We start from the raw sequence: 20,333 nt of genomic DNA on the forward strand, positions 1-20,333 counted from the left end.
TCATCATGGGACTTTCTGTGCTATGGAAATTCAACAGAGAAATCAGTGTGGGCTGGAATAATTAGTAAAGTGGAACTCCTTCCTGAAAAAAGGGCCTCTCACTTTTATCAAGCAGAAGGTTAAAAGTATTGCCTTGCTTTTCTTGTCTCCTACCTCATTTTTGTTTTGTTTATTCTCTTCCTTTCTAAGGCATTAGAAAAGGCAGGAGATTGGAGTAGAAAGACTTGATGACTTATAAAACTGGGAGTGTAATTAGTCATTTAGTTCACCCACCATCTGAGACCAAGAGGCTTTCCCAAGATCACACAGCTAGAGCATCCCTGGAGTGGGGCCTGGAACTGGGGGCCCAACTCCCAAGCTCCATTCTGTGCAAGGTACCACCTGGCCATTCAAGTTAGACAGCTCAAAAGATACTCAGGAGTGCTTCTGACTTCTACAAGATATTTTCCAACCACCTTAGCCTTGTCAAACTAGATCCCTTTCACCTCCTTGACATTTTATTGTCTTTTCACAGGCATCCTGCTGAATTCAGGGCACGATAGCTTATGAACTTTGCTCTCTTCCTCCTAGTTATTTAGAGCACTGTGCTGCTAATACTTGTTCAATTTCTATTGTTACACGCTCTTCACTGATGTGTATTTATTGAATGTCTGCTGCTGTCAAACGTCGCAAGATTCTAAGAGGAAATTCCAAAACAGACGTCCCGGTTCCGCGGAGAGTCTGGCTGGGGATGGACCCCTGCAACCTGAGCCGCCTTTCCCGTTCTCCTAGTCTGGGGTCTCTGCGGGCAGACTAGATTCAGGGAGTCGGCCTGGCTTGTCTCAGGGCTGGTGAGAGAAACGAATAACCTGCTAGTATTGGAGGGGAGGCCCAGGAGTGGGCTTCTGTTCCAAAGGTCGCAGAGCAGTAGGGCGGCCAGCCTGATTCAGCCAGGCCCAGGCTGGGAAGTGGTCGCCCGGGGTGGGAAGGCGATCCCGCCAGGGGCGGGGCCTGGAAAGAGCGGGAGGAGGAGGAGGGGGCTGGGATAGGGAAGAGAAGAAAGAGGAGGAAGAGCCTCGGGGTAGGAACCAGGAGGAGAAACCCAGCTGAAGAAACCCAGAAGCTGGAGAAGGCGGCGGGAAAAAGCAGGAAGAGGAATGGAGAGGAGAAAGGGGGGGGGGAGGAGACGGGGAGGGGGAGGAGCCTGCGAGAAGTCGGGAGTGGGTAGAGCAGGGGGAGGAGCCAGGGAGGAGCCGGGCGGGGGCATAGAGGGGCGGAGCCGGGGGAGAGGCCTCCCAGGCCGCAGCCGCCGCTGCCGGGGCGCGTTCCCCTGCCGCGGGTTTGGCCGCCGGGGCGCTCCCTCAGCCGCCGCTCCCTGAGGCGCCGGCTCTGGCGGCCCCGGCCGACGAGGACGCCCCGCGCGGGCTGCCGCCGCTGGGGCCGGGGGACCGCGGAGCCGCGGGCGCTCCCGGGCCGCCGCCGCCTCCCTCGGCGCCCGGGGCCGGCATGGAGCTCTTCCAAGCCAAGGACCACTACATCCTGCAGCAGGGCGAGCGCGCGCTGTGGTGCAGCCGCCGCGACGGCGGCCTCCAGCTCCGACCCGGTGAGCCTGGCGGCGCTGGGTCGCCCTGGGACTGGGAGGGGGCGAGGAGGGGGCGCGGCCGGGCCCCTCAGCTCGGGGCTGGGGTTCCGGCGCCGCCTGGGGCCCTGGCGGGCGGGGCGGGGCGGGCGCCAGCGAGGGCGCGCGATCTGTCATTATTTCCTGACGCGAAGGAGCGTTCGCCTCGCCCCTGCCCCTCTGAGGGGGACAAAGGGCCGTCGACCCTCGTCCTTCCGAGCGCGCTTCCGCTTGGAGATCTGCTCCGCTGCTCCGGAGAGCGGACCCGAGTCGCGCCGCGGGCGGTCGGGGTCGGGCTGCCCCCCACCGGGAAAGTTCGGGCGAGGTGCGCCTGGCCTTAAAGGCCTCTCCCACCCTGGAGTGGCCTCTGACCCGTCCTTTGGGAGAAGTTCTGGGTTCGAATTCCGATCTCAGGCCGGAGGCGGTCACACCAGTTCAATGGAACGTCCTGCCGAAGCTTCACTCCCGGTTGACATCTTTGTGTCACTGGTCCTTTAGCATTAAAGGTGTGACTTCATTTTGGTTACCTCATAGGCACTCAATTTCCGGCGCCCTTTCTTTGATTTTAGTATTACAGTTAAACAGCAGCGTGATGTTAAACTTTTAATATTTTTGTGTCACTCAAGATCGTGCGATTCAGAACGTCTTGGGGGGGGGGGTCCATGTTTGGGTGTCCTGCAAGCTGTCCCGAGATGCCTGAGTCTACAGCGATTAGTTTGCGTGAGAGAAACTAGGTCACAGTGGTGAGTTAAACGGGGCAGGCCCTGCCCTCAGAGAGCTGACAGTCCAGGGGTCGGTTTCTTTTGAGGGGGCTCAGTAGCACCCCTCTTTGGAGGGGACCAGTCCTTTTTTCCTAATTACCACAGAGATCTTTCATTTTAGGAGAGGTGAGAGAATAGAGTTCTTTAAAGAAGTAGTGTTTCAAGTTGTAATTCTTGCAAGTAACTAGACAAAAGAATTACATGGTATGAATGAAATGTGTGAAAGGTACTAAAGGAACTTTTCATATATATCACAGCAGTTTCCATTTATAGGGAGGTTTCCAAGGAACTGGTCCCTCAATGTATTCTTGCCAATCCTCACAACTGCTTTACAAAGCACGTGGTGGTATCCTCTTCTTCAGGTGAGAAGACAGGTGTGAAAGGTTGAGAAACTTGCTGGAGCTCATAGAGAGTAGAATTGCCCCCCAGAACATTTTCTCATGGTCCTGTTGCTTGCTTAGGAAGGCCTGATAGTTGATTTGCTAGAGCAGTGAAGGAGAATTTATTTTTTCCTAGGTTCTGAGTGTATTTTCTTGCCATTGCATTTTATTTCCTCTATGCAGAATGGATGAGAAACTACTGCACCCAGATAAGGTTCTTGATAATCTTGAGACAAAAGTTGTTGTAGATAGGCTAATTTTGGCCAATTGCCAGTCATTCTCTTCTGTTTTTCCTAATTTGATAATTTGCCTGATCTTCCCCACCCCTACCACCCACCCACCCACACACCCTTCCCCAGTATTTGAATAAGACTTCAAGTGCAGCCTGAAGAAAGGTAGATTGCCAACTCTTTGGATTCTAAGAGCTTAAAATTAACTATTACAGCTAGATGGAACTTGACATCATCTCCAACTCACTGGACAGAACACTTATCTGCACCTGATTTCCTTAGCTATAAAGTGAGGGTTGGGCTTTTTGGTCCTTGTACATAATGAAATGTGTTTTTTTTTTTGTTTTTTTTTTTCCTTTTCTAGGGCTGTTCCCATATGGAGGTTCCCAGGCTAGGGGTCTAATCAGAGCTGTAGCCACCGGCCTATGCCAGAGCCACAGCAACGCAGGATCCGAGCCATGTCTGTGACCTACACCACAGCTCATGGCAACGCCAGATCCTTAACCCACTGAGCAAGGCCAAGGATCGAACCTGTAACCTCATGGTTCCTAGTCGGATTCGTTAACCACTGCGCCATGATGGGAACTCCCATAATGAAATGTTTTTAACACAACTCCAATTTGTTAAGTGTTTGTTCAGTGTACCTCTTGGAAGATAAGAATTGATGCGCTTTGTGAAAAATACTCAGGAAATCTCTGGGTGGTCACCTGTGTATTGGGACAGTGAATTAGGGATATATGAGTAGCGGTGGCCTTGGTTGTCTCCATTTCCAGGACCACTCTCTCCTTTCTCTTTGCTCTTAAGATTGACAGAGATGAACCAAACTGGTGGAATTACATGGAAGGAGGTAAGTTCCCAGGAGTCCTCTGAATAGATGGTTTCTGTTTGGTTTGTGATCATTTCTTGTACAGAGGAACCTCTCAAATTCTAGTGGCTTTAGGGATAAATTGCTCCCTTCAAGTGAAGTTAGTCACCTCTTCTATGATCTTACTTACCTTTCAGTGGAAGGATACATAAATACATACTTCTGAGCTAAAGAAGCTCAGGTGAGCTACAGGCTTAAGCTTTTTAAGGAATATTCACAGGGAAACCTGGGCCTGGATTTTGGATTAAGCCACAAGGTTTGAAATTATTGTGTATATATCCAAAGTCCATATCAGAAGGCAAACGAACTTTTCTGAATAAGTGGCTGTAGTCTTTGCAATTAAATTTATCTCACTTCTTAGGATATAGCCTACCACAGGCTAAAGTACACCGAAAATATAGAGGGAGGAAGAGGCCATTATTTTTCAGAAAACCTTGTTTTGATCTTTAGGTGTTCAAGTACATATAGCCAGTGAAAGAATCTCATGTACTTGACTTTACCAAATAGTTTATCCTATCCAATACTCAAGACCCTTTCTGAAGAATGACTATTGAATAATGGCATTTTAATTGTTAAATGTTTTTCTGATCTTTTTCTATAGACGCATTTAAAATTCCCCATTTTATTGGACCATTTCCCTCTGCTTTTGTGGACGGTTTTGCTATTGTTTGTAATGAAAGTGTTTAAAATCTTTTATAGTTTCCTATTTGTTATTCAGCTGAATAGATTCCTGACCAAGTCCTTTTCTTTCCAAAGGGCAGTATCATAAGACCAAAAAAACTCGTGAGCATTGTGATTTTTGTTTGTGGCTACTGAACAACCTGAAACAGGACTTTTCTTTTTTCTAGTGACATCAGAAAGTTCAGTATTGATGTTTAAGGTTAAAATGAATTTATTTAGCCTGGAATGTTTGATACTGTCAGCCTGTAGTTCATTTTGTAAGACCCAGTTCAGATGCCACCCCTACACTGTGATGGCCATAGCCTGCATTCCTAGGTCAGAATTAATTGATCATCTTTTTGTGTTTCTAGGGGCTTTATACACTTGGTACACACTTTGATTATAGCCCTTACTGCATCATATAATAACAGTTTGGGAGTTCCCGTTGTGGCTCAGCAGGTTACAAACCTGACTAGTATCCATGAGGATGTGGATTCAATCCCTGGCCTTGGCTTAGGATCTGGTGTTGCCATGAGCTGTGGTGTAGGTCGAAGATGTTGCATGGATCCCACGTTGCTATGGCGTAGGCTGGCAGCTATAGCTCTGATTAGAGCCCTAGCCTGGGAACTTACATATGCCACAGGTAGGGCCCTAAAGAAAAAAAAACAAAAAAACAATTTGCTCTCTTCTTTCCCAGTGGACAGAGCATTCCTCAAGGTAAGGACCATATTCTCCTCATCTTGGTATCTCTGAGGGCTTAGGACACAGAAGGCATTTTTGGTTGTGTTGAGTTGAAATAAGTCCAAGTTTTTTTTCAGTAATATCATTGCCATAAAAATAGGATGTTGTGTTATGCATATTACTCATTTTAGGCCCTGTTTTGAATATCTTCTAATTGGGGTGGAAAATTTCTGTCCAGCTGCGTAAAGAAAGAAATGTGAGGAAAGGTGCATTTCCACTTGTGTTATTTTTCTATCAGATTTAACATTGCTTAAGAAATTTTTTGTGATGGTATTCCTTATTTTCATCTTTAACATTGTTAAAATTTTTTCTTCTAGCTAAACAGTTGAGTATTTTTTTCAAGTATTTACATTTTTTTTAAGAGTAGTGGGTAGTCTCTATTCATACTTAGAATTGCTTTTTGGTGGATGCTTGTGTCTCTTGCAGGGTAATGACCACAAGAGGAAAATATTTAGATTGTTTTGTTTTCTACCAGGGAAAATGATAAGGCACTGTGTAAACACTGAGTAATCTCCTGAGAGTGGAGTTTCACTACCTGAGAATAGGGATTGTAATTTAAAGACTTAAAAAGCAATGTAATATAGTCCACTCTTGGAGAAGGGTGATATGGTCTTATCGCTTTAGTCTTAAAATTGCTTTCATTAGTCCTTGTAGCTTTGTCTGATAATGCTGGTATTATGTAATTTCCTGCTGTGTATTGCTTCATTCTATTCTGGGACTGAGTGACCACGAAAAGATGGCAGAGCATCTGTCACACACATTAACATTCATAACCATGTAAACTATAGACAGAGGTGAAACTCTAAGTGATAAATACCAGAGAACAGTTTTTGGAGGGGATACTAGTTATCAGAATTCTCAGAAATATAACAAGGCATTCCTCTTTTTCTTAGTTATTTGATAATTTGATAATGAAATTACTCTTAGTATGTCATATGAAGACTAAATTTTATTGAAGTATAGTTGATTTACAGTGTTGTGTTTCAGGTGTACAACAAAGTGACAAAGTGAATGTTATATATTTAATATGTATGTTCTTTTTTTTTTGCTTTTTAGGACTGAACCCGTGGCATATGGAGGTTCCCAGGCTAGGGGTTGAATTGGAGCTGTAGCTGCAGGCCTGTGCCACAGCCACAGCAACTCGGGATCCGAGCCACATCTGCGACCTACATCACAGGTCACTACAACGCCAGATCCTTAACCCACTGAGTAGGGTCAGGGATTGAGCCCGAAACCTCATGGTTCCTAGTCAGATTTGTTTCCGCTGTGCCACAATGGGAACTCCTATATGTATATTCTTTTTCAGATTCTTTTAATTTATAAGTTATCACAAGATTATGATTATGTTTCTCTGTGCTATATAGTAGGTCCTTGTATGAAAACTTTTTTGAATGAGAAATTAAAGGATTGAAATCTACACAGAACTTTTATCTCTTTGAGGAATCATATTTTATGAAACTATTCAGTTTAGAGTTTTGTGTTTGGTATTTTCTTTTGAAGAAAAGTTATTTTTAACTTTACCTTTTTAAAAAATTGTATTTGCTAAAAATTCACAAATTGCCATGACAAAATGTAATAGGGCATTTTAATTTAAAAATAATTATTAAATTTATTGTAAACATCTTTTTAACTGTTTTTGGGTTGTTGTTTTTGTTGCTTTTTATGACTGCACCCGCAGCATATGGAGGCTCCCAGGCTAGGGGTTGAATCGGAGCTTCAGCTGCCAGCCTACACCACAGCCACAGATCTGAGCCGTGTCTGCGGCATATACTACAGCTCACAGCAATGCCAGATCCCTAACCCACTGAGCAAGGCCAGGGATCGAACCCACAACCTCATGATTCCTAGCTGGATTCATTTCCGCTGTGCCACGACAGGAACTCCTCTTTTTAACTGTTTTTGTTGCTGTCGAATGAGCAGTTTTTTTCCTAGTGTCCTTAGACATCAGTTTCTTTTAAATGGCTTTCCAGTTTCATACCCTGAAAACTTTTTACCCTGTATTTTATATTTCTAACAGACTAACAATTCCATTGAACAGGGCTATAAACTTATTTTTATGAACACTTATTGTTATGTATGCAAAATAGAAAAGATTTTTAAAAAGATTTTCTCTCTTCTTTGGCTTAAAAAAAAAAGGATCGTCCCTGGGGGTGACTAATGACAGTTTTTGGAATGAGGTTTTACAGGTAGAGGGAAGTTTTTGTGCATATTTTACTTTGTCAACTGAGATTAATAGTAGCTAATAACAGCTTTTGTTTATTGAGAATTTTTCTGAAGATACTGTTCTAAGCTCTATTGTGCTGTTTCATGTAATCATCACAATAAACCTTAGGAGAAGGTTTTTTGTTATAGAGGAGGTGACTGAGGCGCAGAGAATTTGTCCAAGTTCAAAGAGTAGGAGGGAGAGCCAGACTTCTAACCCCAATTGACTCCAAAGCCAAGCTTTTCTCAATATTGACAAACATGTTTATAAACCTTTCTGCTTTCTTGACCACAAAGTTATAGGGTTTATATTTTTATGGGTAATATTGGCAATGTATCTTCATCTATCATATTCGTTATAGTGTAGCCAATGTAGAAAGTAAAACAGCCTCTCAAATGGCAAAGCAAGCACACTGAGGAAGGATCTCTGTAGAATGAAAAGGCTGATATGGGACCACTGGTTCGTTCTTTGACCTTTCACCTTTCCTGACTCCTTTCTTGCAAAACTAGTTCATATAGTTACAAGGAATAGCATTATATAATAGGTTAACTAGTTTTTCAGTTATGATCAGTTTATCAGGTTTTGCTTAAGCTTTTAGAACATCTGCTGGTTGGGGAGGGACTAAATAGAGGGTAGACCTTTGAGTAGAAACTTTGATATGTACTGGATGGGAACTATTTCAGCCAGTGGTAAGAAACCTGAAGCCTTCCCAGTCTAGCTTTGCAAGAGTTCCAGATCCAATTTCACAGACATCCTTTCAGAGCTTGTAAAGCAGAGAGGGACTGGAGGAGAAAAAGTCTTTAGGGCAGCCACCTTCAAAGAGGGGAGGGACCTGTGTAGCATCATTTCCTAGATGCTTGTGTTCTGACCAGGCCATGCCAGCGAAGGCCAGGACTTGGCAAAGGCTGGCTTCAGAGGAGAAGCAGAATCCAGGCCTTTAGCGTAGAGCATAAAAGTGCCAGAAACGGAGTTCCCGTCGTGGCGCAGTGGGTAACGAATCCGACTAGGAACCATGAGGTTGCGGGTTCGGTCCCTGCCCTCGCTCAGTGGGTTAAAGATCCGGCGTTGCCGTGAGCTGTGGTGTAGGTTGCAGACGCGGCTCGGATCCCGCGTTGCTGTGGCTCTGGCGTAGGCCGGTGGCTACAGCTCCGATTCGACCCCTAGCCTGGGAACCTCCATATGCCGCGGGAGCGGCCCAAGAAATAGCAACAACAACAACAAAAAGACAAAAAGACAAAAAAAAAAAAAAAAAAAAAGTGCCAGAAACCAGGGTGCCCTGACAGTGTGGTCTTTTGGGAACATGACTACATTGTGGCTGCTGCAGCATGCCCAGAAACATGTCTCCCCCTTGTCCTGTCTGCCCAGGCTAACTTAGCCCAAGCAAGGAGGAGATGATGAAGATTCATCCCTATATCCCTAGCACCTGGCCCACTGCAGGTCTTCTGTAAAAAATTGTATTGAATGAATGGAAATACCCCTAGTTTCTGGTTGGCCCTGCATCCCTTGAGTAGCAAAGTTGTTTGGAGTTTTAAATGAAGAACATAAGATTAGAAGGCTAGATTGCCACCTCTCCTACCAGCTTTAAAAAATGTGTGAATTTCTTGTTATTTTATTCAGGAAAGGGGGAAGTCTAGTTTTTAATTTTGTGGGATTCACCCAATCATTCTGAATGAAAATAAATGAAACCCAAAAGCTTTTTTTTTTTTTTTCTCTTTGGCCCTCATGCATTAAAAAAAAAAAAAGATTGCTTGTTGCTAATATTGGTCCTTGTGATTTATGACAAAATTAGTGGATATTTGCAGATAGATACTAGGCTACTGGAAACTCAAACTAGTTTGGCTGTAATATTGATTCAGCACATTTTCAGAGCCACAGTCTAACCTTGGAGTGGTTTTATGGGGATTTAAATTTGTGAGATCTTTATAAGCTCTATCACTATCCTTCTGTGAATCTTTTTGTAAACTGTTCTATTCCTGTTCAAATATGTTCTAAAATATAACCTTTGAAAATCTAGTCTTGCAAACACAAGTCTGAGAAGTAAGTGCAGTGTTGTAGAGCCCCTAACGAATTATTTATTAGCTGGTTTAAGTCATAATCATATGTGTCAGCTGACTATAATTGAGCTGAGAATATTTATAGTATGTTTAACAAAATAGAGAAATAAGACATTATTTTATTGAGCTGGGAATATTTAAATTATAGTGTGTTTAACAAAACAGAGAAATAAGACATTATTATCCATAGATATTGATTATACATTAAGTAATATATAAGAAGTTTTTTTTGTTTTGTTTTGTTTTTTTTCATTTTCGGCTGCACCCTCATCATATGGAAGTTCCCTGGCCAGGGATTGAATCCGAGCCTCAGCGGTGACCTGTGCCACAGCTGTAGCAACACCAGATCCTTTAACTCACTGTACAGTGGGAACTCCTAAGGAGTATTTTAAAAGCAAGGATCAACACTGAACATTAGGATTATAGTACTATCACAACACTTACTGGTAGTATCTTAATTAAATCCCATGCTCTGTTAGGATGACTCATTTTCCTGTTGCTGTGAGACCCTTAAAGAAACTGCTCTCATTCACAAAAAAATAAAAGCATTCACTCCTGTCTGCTTTCTTTGGTAAGCCTGGTTGAGTGAAGTGCAAGTGGATTTTAGGTCAGTGTTCCTTGTTTTTTTCCTTTTACTTCATTTTAATCTAGGATTCTTTTACATTTAACCTTGAATTTCTTTAACGTCATAGTGGGATTTTTAAAGGTACATTTAAAGTATTAATTTTTCTTTATGAAAATGTATGAGTCTTATTCTTTGAACCTGCTTTTTACTTATATTGAACTTCAAATTCCATTTTCTGCAATAGTCAATATAAACAATTTGAAACAGTCCTAATATATGACTGAAATGTTCGGACATTTTAAATGTGCTACAGTGCTTTTAATTTTAGTAGTTTGTGCGTATAATGTTAATGATGTGTCACAGTATCATTATACATTGCTTTTATGCCAGATATAAACATTCTACTTCCTATTTCTGGCATAGTAACCATCCCCTCTCCTAGGCAACAGCTGTGGTGGGCAGACCAAAGAGTTTGGCAGAGTTTCTAGTTAGCTCATCTCCCTCTGGGCATTTGTGCTCCTTGACTTCCAGGATTCATCTCTGGTAGCTATTGCATCCCCCCTTTGCACCTTTCAAATACTCCTTTTTCTCAAAGAAACAGCCCCCTGCCTCCACAACTAATTTAGTATTCTATTTCTTTCTCTTTCCAAATAATATTAAGTTAAAATTCTGTAAAGTCATTTATTTACTATTTCAACAAACATTTATTGAAGTTCTGTCTGCTGGTCATTGTGCCAAGGCAAAGAGGTGGATAAAACACTGTCTTTACCCTAGGCCAGGTAGTGGTCCAACAAGGGAGAGAATACACAGGAGTCTGGAGTGACAGATTCTGTGACTGAGCTATAAGACTGAGTTCTGTGGGAGATTTGAGTTGGAGATTTGAAGTTCAGGGTCTCAGTTTTTTTCTAAGACGGTGAAAATCTGTTTTTCTTCATAATAAAGAAAACAGGAAGAAAGATGTTCTTTCATTTTTTGGCTGTTGTGTCTCTGTCATGCAGAAGTTCCAGGCCAGGGATCAAACCCAAGCCACAGCAGTGACAACGCTGGATCCTTAACCACTAGGCCACCAGGGAACTCCAGAAAGATGTTCTTTATTTGATTCTCTGAAGTTTCTTCCAGCTATAAATAATCTGGGATTGGTTCTTATTAAGAGTGGAAAGCCCTGGAAGACACTGTCTGTGTAAGTAGTGGACTTTTATGGAATTTTTTTTTTTTTTGTCTTGCCAGAAATAACTTTGCATGCACAATGCCTTGGGATCTAATTAGGTACTCAAAAAAAAAAAAAAAAAAAAAAAAAGAATGATAGTGCATAACTGTCCAGACTGAAATAGTACAGGTTCTGCATTGTACCTCCCACTCCTTAGGATACTCTGCTGTGACCCTTGTTTGATCTAGGAGCAGTTCTTAATTTGAGGCCAATTAAAATGGCAGATCCTAGACCTGATGGTGGGTTGGAAGGCAGAGCTTTTTGTTGGTAAGGACTTATGGTGGCAGACTGATTATATAGACAATTCTGGATGGAAGAGAGTAAATTTTGAACAGTTTTCAGGAAAAGCTAGGAAATTATTTACCAACAGGGACAAAGCTTGCATCTATTTTTATGATCAAAGTGCTAATTTTATGCATCTCTGTTACGAGCTCTAAAATGAGTTATGGAAAAATACCAATTATTAGCTCACTTGTGCTGTTATTCAGCTCTCAGAATTCTATTTCTGAAAGTTATATCAAAGGACAGTTTTGGGGAGAGCAGAAGGTGAGTGGTACATCCTAACACATTGCTGTTTCTTAGGTGATGCATTATGAATTTATTATCCAGAGGTTTATCTAATTCTTTGAACTGGTTATATTTTCAGCTTCTTAAGGTAATGAGTTTGGAAACTTGTAATTTAAGCTGCATTTCCCTTCATTTAGTCCCAAACCATGTCTTTTAAATCTGTGTCCCCTATACTGGTATTTTGCATGTACTATAAAGTCTTCACCTTTCATAATTTTGTATATTTTCTTTTATTTCTTTTTTTTTTTTTTTTTTTTTTTGGTCTTTTTTAGTGCCACATCTGTGTTATATGGAAATTCCCAGGCTAGGGGTCAAATTGGAGCTGTAGCTGCTGGCCTACGCCACAGCCATAGCAACATGGGATCTGAGCCACATCTGAAACCTAAACCAAGCTCACAGCAAGGCCAGATCCTTAACCCAGTGAGTGGGGAGCCAGGGATCAAACCCTCGTCCTCATGGATACTGCTGAGCCACAATGGGAACTTCCTCTGTTCTTTTTTGAGTTAAATACTGGGTCTTTCCTGAGATGTGACAATTTGGACTTTATGCTTAAGATAGAGAATCAATTTTTAGTTTGGATAGTATGGAGTTTAAAAACTGATTTCTAATATCCTTCATAATCATGATCAAAACTTTGTGGCTTTCTTGCTATGCTGTAACTAGATCCCTATTTTATGAGAAAAAGTCTAGAAATGCTTAAGATCCCTTTCCTAAGTAGTATATATATCTCATCTTTCGACTATTCTTGGAGATTTTTTTTTTTTTTTTTTGGTCTTTTTAGGGCCACACCGTGGCATATGGAGTTTCCCAGGCTAGGGGTGTAATTGGAGCTGTAGCTGCCGGCCTATGCCACAGCCACAGCAATGCCAGATCCTTAATCTATTGAGACCAGGGATTGAACCCACAACCTCATGGTTCCTAGTCAGATTCGTTTCCACTGAGCCACAATGGGAACTCCGGGGATATTTTTTTGAAATGTATTTTTTTATACTAGCTTATGTCAGCTTTTTGCCAGCTCACTATATTATGAGCTTTTTATGCAGTCAGTAGCACTTGATTACATCAAAGAGTTTAAAGCTGTACATGGCACAGGCATCATCTTTGAATCAGGCTAGTAGGATGAAACTAAGCTACTTAACACAGGTTCCAGCTAGTAACATAGAATCACTTAGGACAGTAATTCTCAACCTGGCTGTACATTAGAATCACCTGGTGGAGATTTACAATATACCTATGCCTGGGTTGCACCCTAACCAACAGAGTCAGACTCTCTGAGGGGTGGGGCCCAGGCATCGGTATTTATAATGGTGATAATGAACAGCCAGGTTCCAGGGCCACTGAGCTGGAGTTCGCACTGGGAAAGCAGCAGCTCTGGAACTTTTAAATTGGATTAGCACTAGCTGGCTGAATGGTGGAAAATAATTACTGTTGGAGAGTTCAGAGGAATGTGTATCAAACTTTGCATTTAGAAGATGGAAGCTGAATCAAGTCATCCTTTAAACTTTTTTTCTGACCTTATTAAATTTTGAGAACTGCAAAGTATGGATGAGCTAACCATGCAGACTTTTAGTTTCGGGTTGTAGAACCCTTTTCCTCATCTCTTTGACCTTGGTGTTGGTAATTGTCTTTTCAGAGCAATAATAAATCCCTTTGTCTTTAGCAGGAAATGAAACTTGGGTTTGATTGTTTGTACGTACCCTGGCTTTTTTTTTTTTTTTTGGATACAAGTGAAACTGCCTGTAAACTTCAGCAGCTGTGCAAAACCCAGGCTTGTTCTTGGGCTGAGGGAGCGCCATCACTCTGGGCTCTTGGAATGAGTGACTCATGCTCTCTGTAGGCACACAGTACTTAATCACTTGTTTTCTATGTACCAGGAAGAGGAGGGCATATGAAAATAGAAGCCATATACTGCCAAATGGAAATGTTGACCTAATGGGTCAAACAGTTGAGCTTATGACAAAATTCTTTGGGTGTATGTTATTTTAATGATTTTACTAATTAAAATTTGGCATTATTTCTAAAATGCTGTACTTTTGTAATTTTAAGCAACTCTACCCTTTACTAGATAGGTTTGATAATCCTAATTTTTGTTGTTGTTGTTGTCTTTTTGCTATTTCTTGGGCTGCTCCCACGGCACATGGAGGTTCCCAGGCTAGGGGTCGAATGGGAGCTGTAGCCACCGGCCTACGCCAGATCCACAGCAACTCGGGATCTGAGCTGCGTCTGCGACCTACACCACAGCTCACGGCAACGCCTGATCGTTTACCCACTGAGCAAGGGCAGGGATCGAACCCGCAAGCTCATGGTTCCTAGTCGTATTTGTTAACCACTGTGCCACGACAGGAACTCCCAATAATCCTAAATTTTAAAACCTATTTACAAACTTCAGATATTTCTCTTTGAATTTGTGTGCCATGTTGGAATGTACCTTTTGGAAGAAGGATTAGAAAGCATGGTTTGTTGGAGCAGATCAATTACTTGGCTGTTCTTTGTGGAAGGATGGTATAAGCCCACTGGCCTTTTTCTCCTCCATTCCGATATCTTCTGTTTCCAGAGTATCCACTAATAATGGTGACAGGGTTTTCATTACTAAGCATAGTTGCTGCATATGCCTGGACTGATAGTGTTTTTTATACATGTCCTCCATACAGACACTCTGCTAAAGCTTTTTTATTTGTTTTTATTTCTTTAGTGAAGAGTAACAGATTAAAAATTACACACACGTGCGTGCGCACACACACACACATTTTGAAGTGTCTGTTGTGTGCCAAGTACTATACTAGGCAGGAAAGTCATAGTGGCTCAAAAAGACACACTTAGCCTTCCTTCTTGTGCCAGCTACATAACCTGCTTCAGGCCTTCCTCTGCTGGCTTGTCTTTTGTCTCTACATTGGTGTGGAAAGCTTGTGGGCTCCTGCTGGAGATTTTAAGATAGTTTAAAGTTTCCCAGAATTTTTAGTTAAGTCTTTCATTGTGAGAAATCACATGTTCATCATTTATTATATGTATGGAAAAAGAAATGCTTTTATTATTAAAAGTGCCATATAGAGTCTTGAGTTTTGAGACTTTCTTTAAAAACACTAAAAACTTAAGATATTCATCTTATTAAAAGTTAAAGAGAATAAGCAGTTGGTAAGAAATCATTTTCCAGTTCACTCTTTCATGCTTGCTTCTACTCATTTATTCATTTGGTTCAAGAACTATTGAATGAGTGCCTTCTGTGTATCAAACATATGTGAGGTTGCAGGCATACAGTCATAAACAAAATAGGCCCCAAACTAAATAAACCTTTCAAAGGGTTGAGACTTAACAGTCTGTCTTTTAATTGGTTAGTTGAAACTTTACATTTATTATAATTATTACTCTGAGTTATTTCTACCTTTTTATTCATGCTTTTCATTTATCATACTTTTTCTGTTTTATTTCTATCACCTTTTACTGTCTTCCATTATATGGTATGAATTGTTGTCAGATGTCTTTCTGTTGCTGATTAAAAGTTACGCATTCTGTTTTTTGTGCTTCTATGGTTTCTCAAAACTTAGGACCCCAGGACTTATTTTCACACATATAATAACTGAGGTCTACTGATGTCTGTCTTTTTCCTAAGCACATTTTAACCTCCATTTAGACTCTGCCTCTTCTAAATTTTCCTTCTCTCCAGTGTAGGGGATTTAGAGGAAGGGAGGAAGCTGGCAGCTTGCTTTGCCATTTGGATCTGAATTGGGTTTCTAGAACTGAGACAGGATGCCTAGTTTTGAGCTGCACCAGAGCCCTGTACCTGTTTCACATCCTAAAGAAACAGAATTCCGGGGGCATATCTGAGCACTCAGGTGTTTTCATAAAACCTTTATTACTTTGAGAAGGCTTTTAGTAATTATGGCCTTACTATAAGATTTAATGTAAAAAACATGATCAGTTTTTTTTTTTTAATCCTCTGCTTAAAAGTAAAGCCATATGTAGACCCTTGAAATAAAAGTCTATGGAGAGATTTATTGAGTGGTAGGAACCTGGAATTTTAAATGCATGTGTATTTCCCTACTTGAACTAAAAGTTATTGGACATTTATGTGCCAGACATTGTGCTGGGTACTTTCACATAATTCTTTCATTTAATCCTCGTAACAAACCCTGTAAGTTAGATGAAATTCCTGTTTATGAAAGAGGGCCCCACAGTTGAGAGGGGTTCCAAGACTGGAGTAAAGCTAGGACTTTTCCCTTGGGACACAGAACACTGGCTGTGCTATATCACAGAGTCTGTTGCCTCTGTCCACCGTTCCAGTTCCAGACTCCGCACCAAGCCACCTGAACCTCTAGCTTGGGGCTTGCCCCCTCGTGTATACCCTCTGCATACTGGCCCTAATGTTCAGTCTCAGCTGCAAGTCTGCCGTCTCTTGATGAAGTGGCTCCTGAATTTACTGTCTGTGGTCCTCCTGAGTTGGTCCCTGTGTTTTTTTTTTTTTTTTCCAGCCTCTTGCTCACAGCTTCCTGCTTTTTTTCTTAGGGCCTTAGAGTATTTAACCATTTAGAGGCTTCGTTGTGTTCAATAAATATTTGAGTGCCTGTTATGTGTTAAACAGCCTGCTGGATATGGGGCTGCCTAGGGCTTTTTTCATGATCCGGATGGGGGAGGTCTTGGCTCAGGACAAGGATAGCAGCAGTGGGGGATGGAGAGAAGTGAAACATTCATTCATCAGATATGAGAAGATAGAATCAGTAGGACTTGGTAAGGAAGAAAGCATTTTGGATGTCTCTCAGGTTCTGGCTTGAGCAACTTGGAATGATGGCGGTGAGCTGAACACCCCCCCCCCCCCCAAATTTAAAATGAAGGTGTTTGGCCGAAAAAGAAAAAAAAATTTTGTAGTTGCTGCTGTGGTGCAGTGGGTTAAAAATCCAACTGCAGTGGCTCAGGTCACTGTGGAGGCGAGGGCCCAATCCCTAGCTGGTGCAGTGGGTTAAAGGATCCCAGGTTGCAGCTGAGGCTCGATTGGAACTTCTGTATGCCGTGGATGTGGCCATAAAAATAAAAACAAAATTAAAAATAAAAGTAATTATCCCTGGTAGGAAAACTTATGGTGTTAGAGGTGTGATATAGCCCTGGACTGAGAGTGGGAAATGGGGTTTTGATTTTAACAAGTTGTTAATATTGGACAGTTTACCTCTGCCAGCCATGATATCTTTAAAATAGACCAGATGACTTTAACTTTGCCCTGAACCCTTGCACTTTGCCCTTTAACTTTGTACTGAACCCTTCTAACACAATTCAGTGCAAATTATCTGACTCTATCTAGCCTGCCTTTCCATTCCACGTTATATGTCATTTGTCTGTTCAGCATTTTGGAGCCTGCTATGCACTGGGGACATAAAGCTAAAGGAGGCCAGGTCTCATTGCATTTCCTGTTCTTGATGAGTTTCCTGTTCAGTCAGGGAGACAAGTCAGTAAGTAGGTGCAATAAATCAAAATGAGATGCCATGATAGGAATATGAACAGGGGAGCCCAGAAAGAGAGCCTGATCAGTTCTGCTGGGTGGATGGAGTGGGCAATGTGTCAGGGAACCCCGGTGACCCTTGTTCTGAGTGTTCTGAGTGTGGAATGAACAGCAGGCTGAAGTGGGTGGGGAGCAGCATTCCAGACCCAGCCTGCGCACACTTCTGGATGACTGAAGGAAGACCCAGATGCTGGGGTGGGGAGGCAGGAGGAGGGTGGACAGGAGCCGCCCATGAGGGCCTTTCCCAGGAGTTTGGACTTTGTTTCTAAGGCTCTGGGGAGTAGGGAAAGTAATATGATTAGATTAGCAATGTTCCTTGTTGTATGTTTGGGTTTCTTTCTTTCTTTCTTTCCTCTCTGCCTCTCTCTTTTTTTTTTTTTTTTAGGGCCAGACCCGAGGCATATGGAAGTTCCCAGGCTAGGGTTCGAATCAGAGCTACAGCTGCTGGCCTGCACCACAGCAACGCCAAATTCGAGCCACATCTGTAACCTATACCGCAGCTCACAGCAACGCCAGATCCTTAACCCACTGAATGAGGCCAGAAAATGAAGCTGCGTTCTCTTGGATACTAGCTGGGTTTGTGTATTTTTTTAATGCCTGATGTATTTCACAATATTAATGCTATTCAAGCTAGACTTTAGGGCAAAGAGCATTATTTGAAATAAAGGTAGTTGTTACATCCTGATAAACACAGCAGTTTTTCACCAGAAAAATATAATAATCCTAAATCTGTATGTGCCTGAAAACATGGTTTCAAAAAACAAAAAGCAAAAATTAAGAAGGAAAAATGAGGGGGAGATACAAAGTATAAGATTTAATTAAAAAAAAAAAAGCCTTCTCAAATTATCAGGTTGAGCAGTCCAAAAAAAGTTAGCAAGTACATTGAGCAGTTGAACAAAATCATTAACAAAATTGATATAATGAGCCCTCATTCCAAAATTAAATAATGTGTTCAAATATTTGAAGAAATACTTTTAAAATCATGACTTGGTGAACAGATACATATATTTGTATGTACCAGGAACAAAGTTTCATGAACTGTTCCTGTTTACATGGTGCAATTTTTCTCTTTTCTATTGTTTCACTTCTGTTCATTGCTGGTGTCATTATTCAAAATTTGTTACCTATGACTGGATTGACACCCTTTTTCTTGAAAATACTGAGTTACGAAAATATACATGCTTTTCAAGCACACACAGAATTATTTACAAACTTTCTGGATTCCCCACACCATGTCAAGCATCTGGTACTCCTCTTGTTCTCCCTCTGTCCTTCCCCTGCTAAAACAAAGATGACTTTGACGCCTATTTTTACTGAGTCAAAGCCATCTGATACATCCATCTGCTTTTCTTCTCCCATTTCTATATTTAGCCTTTTCATTTTTTCTTCCAGACTTAGAAAAAAGTAATACCTTTCCTTTCCAAGGTTAACTTTAACACCTGTACATTTGATTTCATCTTCTTTTTCTTAACTATCTCCTCTGGGTTTTTTTTGGTCTTTTTAGGGCCACACCATATGGAGGTTCCTAGGCTAAGGGTCTAATCAGAACTGTAGCTGCCGGCCTACACCACAGCTTGCGGTAATGCCATATCCTTAATCCACTGAGCAGGACCAGGGGTGGAACCTGAAACTTCATGGTTCCTAGTCGGATTTGTTTCCACTGGGCCATGATGGGAATTCCCTCCTCTGATTCTTATTCCTAGACATTTTTCCTTGACTATCCCACAATGAACTCAGTCTTAATGGGCTTAACTGGTTCTCTTTCTGGACCTCAAAGATTATCAGTGACTATTTTAGTCATTAGACCGCAAAACTTGGTCATTTTTAGTTTTTTTCTGTTTCTTAAGGTGAAAATTTAATTTTCTTGAATGGCTGATTATTCACATGGTTCAAAATGTCAAAGGTGCAAAAGGGTACTCTTGAGTTAAGACGTTCTCATCCATCTTTTCTCCCAGCTGCTGTATACCCTGCTTTTTCTGCCTTACTTGAGGTCCTCATCTTCTCCCTCTCAGGAGAGGATAGATGTTTCAATGTCATTTTCAAATTTACCCTCTTCCTGTCCTTTGTGTAGCTTCCTTGGATGTGTTTCATGTTAATTTCCTTTTGTACATTCTTCACCTACTGTTTACCTTTCTCCCCAAGCTGCAGTGCCCTTTCAAGCAGGTCTTGTCAGAACCTCCTAGTTCCTTTCCTTACTCGCAGTCTCCACCTCCTTTCAGTGCTGTCAGCTAATCCCAGGCTGCAGTCTTGTTTTACTTTTGTCATTACCTGCCAAGGTCTCCAGGAAGTAAGGCTCATTTATCTTTTATTCAAGTCTCTCAGTTTACTTTTTTCCAGTCTTATCAATTCAGATCTCCACTATATTCATTGGTCTTTTGATCTATACTGTTTGCTCTGTTATTTTTACATCTTCTTAGCCTGATAACAGTGTCTGGTTTCTGGAAGGTACTTGATGTTTCACCAGTGAAGGGACAGATTCCAGAACAACGCTTGTACTTTATTTAATCTGCCTTGTTTTTCTTTCTGATTTCCTTATCCTTGAAGTTCCACTTCCTCTGTGTAACTGTCCCTGACTGCTTTAACTCTTTTTCCTCCTTCTCCATATTCCTAGAGCTCATGTGGTAGCCAAGGGGTAGAGTCTTAAAACTGTGGTAGTTCATCAGAGGTTAGGGTGGGGTTTTGGGAATCTGGAGCGCTTTCCTTAGCAGGGCCTTCTGTGTTGGCAGATTTTGAGGCTTGGCCTGCCTGACAGGGATTCAGGGTCAATATTTGAAAAGAAATCAGGGAGTCCCCATTGTGGCTCAGTGGAAATGAATCTGACTAGGATCCATGAAGACACAAGTTCAATCCCTGGCCCCACTCAGTGGGTTAAGGACCTGGCATTGCTGTGAGCTGTGGTGTAGGTCGCAGATGCAGCTCGGATCCTGTGTTGCTGTGGCTGTGGCATAGGCTGGCAGCTGAAGCTCCGATTTGATCCCTAGCTTAGGAACTTAAGTGTAGTCCTTGAGTGTAGTCCTA

The 20,333-nt window shown here is 41.9% G+C and overlaps 1 protein-coding gene and 1 long non-coding RNA gene across 2 annotated transcripts in view; both read left to right on the plus strand.

Moving 5' to 3' along the window:
* The first annotated feature begins 1,263 nt into the window (after window positions 1–1,263).
* Window positions 1,264–20,333, plus strand: part of INPP5F (inositol polyphosphate-5-phosphatase F) — a 92,313-nt gene continuing 73,243 nt past the window's right edge. Inside the window, exon 1 of the mRNA XM_005671507.4 lies at window positions 1,264–1,582. Coding sequence (XP_005671564.1) covers window positions 1,486–1,582 — 97 coding nt within the window. The 5' untranslated portion in view covers window positions 1,264–1,485. The remainder of the gene's footprint in view (window positions 1,583–20,333) is intronic.
* On the plus strand, window positions 12,058–18,089 carry LOC146397100 (uncharacterized). The gene is made up of 2 exons (XR_014827073.1): window positions 12,058–12,973; window positions 13,156–18,089. It is a non-coding gene; the product is annotated as an uncharacterized LOC146397100 (long non-coding RNA).

This window comes from Sus scrofa, chromosome 14 (assembly GCF_054392235.1).
Source record: "Sus scrofa isolate SSC_HxYL_T2T_F1_AM1 chromosome 14, Sscrofa_HxYL_maternal_Yorkshire_Landrace_v2.0, whole genome shotgun sequence".
Lineage (NCBI taxonomy): Eukaryota > Metazoa > Chordata > Mammalia > Artiodactyla > Suidae > Sus > Sus scrofa.